Source organism: Gavialis gangeticus, unplaced genomic scaffold (genome assembly GCF_001723915.1).
Source record: "Gavialis gangeticus isolate Ggan-Ray unplaced genomic scaffold, GavGan_comp1, whole genome shotgun sequence".
Lineage (NCBI taxonomy): Eukaryota > Metazoa > Chordata > Crocodylia > Gavialidae > Gavialis > Gavialis gangeticus.
The window spans coordinates 103471234-103480063 of record NW_017729033.1 but is presented as its reverse complement, the minus strand read 5'-3'; the positions used below and the strand labels follow the sequence as shown (position 1 = coordinate 103480063).

The 8830-nt window shown below is 44.0% G+C and overlaps 1 protein-coding gene across 3 annotated transcripts in view; it reads right to left on the bottom strand.

The window, feature by feature from the left end:
- TMEM150C (transmembrane protein 150C) overlaps positions 1 to 8830 on the bottom strand; it is an 81015-nt gene that overhangs the window by 49263 nt on the left and 22922 nt on the right. For all 3 annotated transcript variants that reach the window (XR_002099185.1, XM_019525907.1, XM_019525909.1), the window contains exons 3-6: positions 2515 to 2599; positions 1356 to 1409; positions 1206 to 1238; positions 1024 to 1091 (exon numbers count right to left, since the gene is read on the bottom strand). Coding sequence is in view for 2 of the 3 variants with exons in the window: in XM_019525907.1 (XP_019381452.1) it covers positions 1024 to 1091; positions 1206 to 1238; positions 1356 to 1409; positions 2515 to 2594 (235 nt within the window). In the remaining variant the exon portion in view is untranslated. The remainder of the gene's footprint in view (positions 1 to 1023; positions 1092 to 1205; positions 1239 to 1355; positions 1410 to 2514; positions 2600 to 8830) is intronic.

Sequence of the window (8830 nt, the reverse complement as noted above, 5' to 3'; positions counted from 1 at the left end):
CAAAGTGAAGTGGTGCTGGCTCCTACCCTGGGGGTCTTTAAGGGGAGGCTAGATGAACACCTTGCTGGGGTCGTTTGACCCATTACTCTTTCCTGCCACGGCAGGGGGTTGGACTCAAATGATCAGCTCAGGTCCCTTACGACCTTAGAAACTATGAAAACTGATTTTGGAAGACCTCAAATTCCACACCTCTCCATTATGTCAGTAGTGGGGAGGGCAATGTTGTTTCAGTGCCTTGACACTATTTCCATACCTTAACCAGTGCCAATTTATTTGGTGTGTAAACCTGACTCTGAATTTTTTCAAGTTTCAGGAGGATACGCTGTGCTCTTAAAATATAACAATGTAATTGAATCAACGCTTAAAGTGCCCAATTCAACTCAAGTCTTAAGTGTGGAAGTATGAGCTGCGCTCCCATAAGTTAGGTAGGTACATTGCCTGTGGAGCAGAGATAGAAGAGCACCTAAGAAACAGCAAATCAGTCCATTCATTTAGTCTATATTGGGTCCAAAAAAATGCTTACAGTTTCTGTGGCAAGCATTTTTTTTTCCAAATATTGCATCCTTCCAGTGTACTTCACAGTCATGGTCAATTTGAAGTTTCCTTCCTGAACACTCATTTTAGTGGGAACCCATGAACCTTCAGATTTTTACTAAAAGGGTTGGGGGAGAAACAAAATCACAAGCAATATTTTCTCATACAACAACTCAATACACCATGTTCTCATGCAGTATGTTATTGGAGAAAACAACAACAAAATAACGCGCCATGCAACCAAAAGACTCAAGGCCAGGATGGAATAATAAAAAAATAAAATGGACACTACAAAGTTGAAAAGCATCCAGTTTTGTTCTGTCTTTTTACAAATAATTACTGCCTTCATTAGCAGTTAGCAACAGCTCTTTAACGGGTTTCAAATCATCTATGACAGCAACATTTACTGGATTTTACTAATGGTCGAAAAAGTCTTTGAAGTGAATTGAGAGAGAGAGAAAAGACAACCATTCTCCATGTGGTTCCTACCTAGAAATGCAGCCATATTCATGACTTGGCTAAAGACACAGCTTGCAGGAGGAGCATCACCTGCGATACTTCAAAAATATAAAGTGTGTCATTGTAACTCTAAGTTGGTAAGAGAGATAAACAAACAGCACCCATTCATCAGAATGGTTAACTGGGGAGGGAGGGGTTAACTAGGAAGTTACCTTATGTAAGGTGGACTTTTGGAACCAGGTTTCCTAAGTGACATAAAAAAAGGAATCAGAGTTAAAGATTTTGCTCTTTTGTGCATCTTTGAAAATATGTTTGCAAGATATTACTGATTTAGAAACAAAAAAAAGCCAGCAAACTCTTACCTATCTGGCAGGTTTAGTGGGAGAATTTTGTTATCTTCCACTGCTATGAAGTATCTGACAAAAAGAAAGAAAAAAAAATCACATGCAAAAATAAGACCAAGACACTCACTTTAAAATTCATTCAGGCCCCAATTTTAGAAATAGAAAGTTCTTGAGCATGTGCTTAGGCACTTCAGGATAACATTCAGTATATGCAATCCATAGGTTCTAGCTAAGCATAGATAGGAAAAGCTTGTCCAAGGAAGCTCACAGGTTCTTAAGTTATACCCCACAACCCCCCACTCTGGTTGAGTACAGAGATGGATCAACTACAAGTGCTTATTACTTATGAGGACCCACTAATGGCAGCTCCCGTTTGTCTTCTCAGGAAGATCCCAGCCCAGACAAATGTTTGATCTTGTGTACATTTACTTTGGTTAAAGATCTACAGAAGAGATCTTTCCCTGAGACACTTGGCAAGTTGCCAATATAACTCCATGGTCAGTATTACAATTTCTTCACCCATGACAGAGCAAGCTTTTAATCCTCAACACTTCGGACCAGATTCAAAACAGCCCATAAACCCATGCTTAAGTGTATTACTGAATTAGGGTTTTAGTTGCCAAAGAAGTGCTTTGGGAAGTTGTAGGGAAGGGCAGGGTTTTTGGGGTGTGGTTTTGGGGGTTTTCGGGGAGAGGAAAGGAGGAGGGGCTTGCACATTTTTCCTATCTTTTCCAGACAGCTCCCAACTCATGTGCCACCACCCTTGCATGTAGGACACTGACCTAATGGCATGGCACGTGGACAGTACGGCTGTGCAAAGCATCAGTCCCCGATTTGATTCGGCGGAGATTTGGCCTGATTTGGTAGCCGAATCTCTGAATCCGAATCGAATCAGGAGACCCTTTAATCTCTCCAAATCAAAAAGGGGCTGGTAAGGCTTTTTCTTGTGGAGCAAGTGGGAATCAGGGACCAAAATACAAGCTTCTAAGCAACAAACTGGTCCCCATCCTGGTCTTGGGAGGGCACACTTGCAAGCTGCCCTCTATAAAAGGTAGATTGCAAGGTGTCAGCCATCTCTATAACTGGGGAGGGACAGGCCCATTAAAATCTCTCTATTAACATGTGTTCCACACCACAAAAATGCTCAATTTAACACACACAGCAGAAGGTAACTTACACTATCCATAACCCGGCTGAAGTGAACAGGGTGAACACAAGTGGTAAAAACATCCACACGCTGCATTTCTTCCCATCCATGCTGGCTAGGAGTGGGGGGATAAAAAAAAAAAGTATAAAGTAAAACAAAGGGAAGATGACACAGATGCAACTTACTGGGGATGCCACATACTTCCATCTCAAAAACACAATACAAGTTTGCTTCTGTAAGCAAAGCATCACTTGAAATCCCGCAATATAAGGATCCCAACCAGCCTTATTAGTGCTGAACAGCAGCCACATTCCAAAAGAATTCTCTTCAAACCTAGCAATGGAATTTGCATAAGGAGGTAACATTTTCTCACATACAACATGCGCCATTGCCTTAAAAACAAACAAACAAAAAAACCCCCAAACAAACCAGCTGCGGGATATTAATGTGCATTATACACAAGAAACACAGTAAGAGCAAGTTCTGCTAATTACAGGGGAATGGAAAGTAAAATCTGCAGCGATACACGGAGAGCAAAACATTGGGCAGGCTTGGCTCCCTACCTGCTGCTATTCTGTTACCTATTACAAGAAAAGATCTATTTTTTTAATTCTGCCCTTTCAAAAACAAGATGCTTATATGACAAAAGGATGCGAAAAAAATGTGTGAAAAAATAAGGGTATTGTTAAATGGAGGGAAAGGTCAAAGAAACTGATTCTGGGGTCAGCCTAGAAACCAAAAGCATTTCACAATCATAACTCAGAAAGCTGAGTTTCCATATAACAGATAATATCTTCACTGTGTAAAAGCGGTATGCTAAGAAAAGTCACTGAGGGGAAAAATTTTCAAGAGGCCATAAGGATTTTAGGAACAGGTATTTTTCACTCTCTGTCCTTCAGTGATCTGTTTAAGACAGTGGTCTCCTTAAGTAGGAGATCACCTTTGGCATTTAAAAGCAACCGAAGATCTACCGTGTGCCACCACCATAGCACCCCCTTCCCCTCGCCACCCAGTGCATAAGTCTGTGGGGAGGGAAGGGGGGGAGGGCAGATTGAAGTAGAGGGAGAAAAAATTATTTGGGGGCACACCTCCCCAGCAGGTAAGTCTACCCAGCCAGGACCCCACTCAACTTACCCCTGCTCCTGCCTCTGCAGCACTGTCCCTCACCAGAGATGCAATTTAGCCCCTGCCCCTTCCCCCCACCACGAAATGACCTGCTGGGCTGGGGCCTATGCATGCATGGACACAGGCACTCAGCCCCTCACCCCAGCCTCAGATCAACTCCAAGATCTACCAGTGGATCGAGATCCACTGGTTGGTGACCACTAGTCTAAATTAATCTAGCATAGAACAGAGCCCAACAACCCAAACTACATATTTCTAGTTCTAGCTACGAGAATCATACTTGCCTATACAAACTACTAGTAGCATGCGTTGGAGCAGACTCGATTAATCAAGTCTGCTGAAGCGTGCTAATTAGCATGCTCCAGCAGCCTCTGCATCATGGGTATTCAGTATCCCCACATTTCAAAATGGCTCAAATATGCTTTAGTTAAAGCACCCCCACCACCATTTTGAAGTGGGGGATGCTGAATACACATGACACTGTGGGCGCTTTAATTAAAGCACCCTCACCCCACCTTGGAGCATGCGTATAGATGCCCCATGATTTCCTCCTCAGTTCCCTCTTGCTGCAGAAGAATCAATTCCCCAAGTTTCTTCTACTGTGGAGCCAGCTCAGCTGCACTTACCCAGGCCCTGAGGAAGGATTAAACCAGGCTACACCCACTCCAAGCCCCTCCACATTTCCCCATGTGGGAGTGTCCCCCCAGAAGCAACTTTTAGCTGCAATGCACCCTCTTACTCCTCTGTATTGCTGTCACAGCCCTGCTCTTACCTGATGACAAAATAAAGACAACACTGGTGCTTCTGTAATTGCGCCTAGCTATATTTTTTGCATCTCTCTGCATGCAGGACAGGTCAGAAGCTCAAAGAGGCAGCTGGAAGTGGGACACTGCACCGTGTCTGGTGAGAGGCATGCCAGTTTCACACTGGAACACATTCTCACATGTCAATCTGTGCAACAACAAAACCACAAAGCAGTGAGGAGCCATCCTCAAGACTGAGGCAGACAAAACCCGCAAGATAAAAAAAAAATAAAAGACTGGACTCTTAGATTCACAGTGTAGCGAAAATAGACACTTTTCTCTATGTTTCTTTGTTCCTTGTTTTAGTATTAACCCCTGCATTCTGTAACTTTCCACCCACATGGTACAGGATAGCCCACTACGTATGCCTTATAGGTTGCTCAGGTTTTGGTTTGAAATGACCAATTAAAATGTAACACCTCAACTGAAAAGAATGCTAGCTCAATAAAAGCCACGTGCGCTCTTTGTTTAGGGTCGACACTGATCCGAGCAACAAGCTCCCCTGTCGGCCTGCTTGCAAGCAATAAAATAGAGTTGGATCCAGCCTGAAAGTGTGACTCTCTTCTACAGGTGAATTGGACTAGCCTCCAGGGGATAAAACCAGCAATTTATGCAACAACAGGGTCCATCTATATCAAAGGTGGACAACTATTTGTGCTGGAGGACTACTTAGGGAGTTTTTGTCAGCTATTGTAGGCCGGGTCAGCACCCAAGCCAAACACCTAGATTGCCACTACTGCCTTGGGAGAGCAGGTGCTGGCCCCAGCCTTCCCTACCCCACCCAGGACAATTTGCTGCATGCCAGAGTGTGCATGCTGTGCCATGCCTGGGGACAAATAGCAGAAGCACATGTACAAGCTGCAGTTACTTTTCCCCAGAAAATGCACATGCACGCTTGTGGGGACATGCCCAATATGAGCAACACTCATTTAGTTTGGGTAAGTACATAGCCTTTTTTCAGTCCCTAGGGCCAGGCTATGCACTCAAAGCACAAAGCTCACTGTACAAAGCACTAATAACTGTACAATAGGAAGCCTCTATAAAAAGACAAACTGTAGATATAAAATGACAGATGTAAGAGTCCTATTAATCTGCTTCCACAAAGACTCATAGACATTAGGGCTGGAAAGGACCTCGGATGGTCATCGAGTCCAGCCCCATGCCCAAAGGGCAGAAAGTCAGCAGGAGTCATAGGATCCCAGCAAGATAAACATCCAAATGTCTCTTGAAGGCGTTCAAGGTTGGTGCTTGAACCACCTCCAGCAGCAGTCTATTCCAAACCTTGGGGGCTTGGACAGTAAAGAAGTTCTTCCTTATCTCCAGCCTGAAATGGTCACAGAAGAGTTTGTGACCGTTTGATCTCATCATCCCTTGGGGCACTCTGGTGAACAGATGTTCCCCCAGATCCTGGTAAGCACCCCTGATGAACTTATAGGTGGCCACCAGATCACCTCTGAGCCTGCGCTTTTCCAGGCTGAAGAGTCCCATAGCTCTTAGCCTCTCATCATAAGGTCTGTTTTCCTGACCTCTTATCATGCATGTGGCTCTCCTCTGGATTATCTCAAGCTTCTCCACTTCCTTTTTTGAATTGTGGAGTGTTGGGGAAATTGGCCAGCTACTGTGTAGCAGCCATACACCGAAGGGCGTGCTCATACACCGAGGAACACTGGTCATATCCCATCTCTGGGCTCGTTCCTAGCCACGATCAATTAGGCAGAGAATGAGGGGGTGTCGGCAAAATGATTTATTTCTCTGCAGAGGGGTTACTCAGTGTCTAGTTGACAGAATTCCCCTGATCTGAGTTCGGTAGCACCTTTTACACTAACAGGTCATACATATGCAAATATAGGTATACATAGGCATAAGGCATATATGCGTGCGCATCTTTGGGGAATTTCCACTAGCTTTGGGGTTTTGTTTTTTTGCTTGCTGTTACAGATTTACAAAATACACAGAACAAGTTAGCCTTTTGCTGACAGTAAGCAATCTTTAAGCTTAGGGAAAGATCATATGCTTCTCAAGGGTCACCTGCTTCTCATGGGTCATCTTGTTTTTCTAACAGGAGTCCAAAACAGTACTCCAGTTGCAGCCTCACCAAGGCAGAGTACAAGGGGAGAATGATGTCCTGAGATTTGCTTGAGAAGCATCTATGGATGCAAGCCAGTGTTTTGCTTGCTTTACTAGCGGCAGCATCACATTGAAGGCTCATGCTCATCTTGTGGTCAGTCATGACCCCCAAGTCCCTTTCATCCAAAGGGCTAGCCAGTGTAGCACTGCCGAGCCTGTAAGCATGCTGTGGGTTTTTCCTCCCAAGGTGGAGAACCTTGAATTTTTCAGTGTTCCAAAAGCCATCAGGTTCTTATCTGCCCATTTCAAAGGGCAGGCTAAGAATGCTACAATGTTACTTCCCATCTCATTGCCTCTGTACCAGCTGCAGCTGCTAAGGGAATTGATTCTTTCTTTTTTTCCTGCAGCCCACAAGTAAATGGGAGCAACCATGATGAGCATAGATGGTGTCTCTACTTTGGTACCTAGAGACACTTAGCAGTGACAAGAGTCAGTTCCACTCTGCAGCTGGCAAATTTACAATGCTGCTCCGTCCATGCCAGCTTTTGATGTGGCAGCACACACCACATGCATGCTCTCTGCTGCAAGACTACAGTAATTTACTGCTTCGCTCCCTTCCCCACCGTTACAGAGCAGGTGGAGGCATGCCATCCCCCATTCATTCATCCATCACTTCCAAGTCAAATGTAATTACTGTTAATATGTTTCTCTATTCTCCGTGTTCCAAATGTTCTCCAGCTAGTAATTTTGCCTAAAATGGGATAGCACAATTGTTTTAGGTCAGAAAATATCATTCGTTATCATTTGTGCTGCTCCCTTAAAAGGCACAATGTCCGCTGATATAACAGAAATACCAGTAAATGATCAATTCTTTCAATTGCTTATAGGATTTTCAGTGCATATGCCAGCCAAGGAATACAATGCTCCACAAACTAATTTGGCTTTGTCCACTTTACAGCTGGGGAAACTAAAGGGTAAAGGGGCCACATGACTTTCCCAAAGTCATAAAAAGCAGCTGAGGTGCACATAGAAGCTGTTGGCTGTTCATTCTATGACCCAACCCCTAGAACCTATCCCCTAGGGAGGGAGGTAAAAGAACCGTTCCTGTGGAAATACAATTCTTACCCAAGAGAAGTTTAAAGGAATACTAAAAAAGCATTGTCACCTGTCTCCTTGCTCCACATTTTCACACTTGGGCTTGAACAAAAATCCAAGTCAGTGGAGAAATTTTCACTGGTTTCTAGCCCTGTTTTATATTCACTATACCATGCATGCTTCAGCTTTTACTGATGCTAATAAGAAATGGTGTTCAAAATTGTCTATATTAAATAAATAGACTAGATCAAAAGGTGTGATTCCTATGGGAAGCCAGTTTTGCATATTAAGGAACATCCTTACTTCAGTTTGTAAAAAGCACACTGTTCTCTAATGAAGTTAAACAACATCAGGATTCCTATAATCACATCCATTTACACATGCACTGAACTGGAACAGCACTGCTTATAAAAGTCTGGACAGGCACTCACTAGGGGTCAGATTTTCAAGAAGCCAGTACATTGGGTGCCAAGGGACACTCTCTCTCCATACAATTCTGGAGAACTGCTAGACACAAAGTAATTTGGAAAATCTGTCTCTAATAACAATGAGTTCCAAGCTGTTAAAAAAGTGGGGCCCTTTGAAGTACAATACAAATGGCACCACAACATTTATTTCCTGTTTGCAGAGTGACCAGCGGAAAGGGAAGGGTATTTGTTCAAAGCAGGGAAATCTCAGGGATTCCCCGAATAGCAAACAATCAATTCTGCAGGAACAAGCAGCTCAGGGGACTGGTAATGGGAGACAAATGGATAGATGTGCACTTGAAGTGGCTGCCTAGGTGTGAAGGATTCTACCAGCAAAGACAAGCAGCTTCAATTTCAGAGGCCCAAACTCTTGCAATTCCCACTGAAGATGCTGGCAACTTGGGCCACTCACCAAGTTAAAGAATAACCGGAGGCAACAACATGCAAAGACCAGGACAGTCAGAAAACACAGCTTTTTAGGAAGGTACTGTATTTACCCATATCCAAGGCAACTTCAAATTTGATAACCTCCCCACTAATTAGATTCTAGACCTGAAAAAAATATATATATAAATTTTCCATGTCTACAATCTAATGTTTGGAGGATTGTCTCAAATGTATCCCCCACCACCACGGTGACAGGGATAACAGTGGCAGGGGGAACAGGTAGTGGAGGAGTCAAGTGGCCTGACCTGTCACCCCACCACTTCTCTCCTGCTACCTGTACCCCCTTGAACATGCCCCCCACCCCCCATGGTGCCTCCCTGCACTTTACCCCTCCCTCCCATC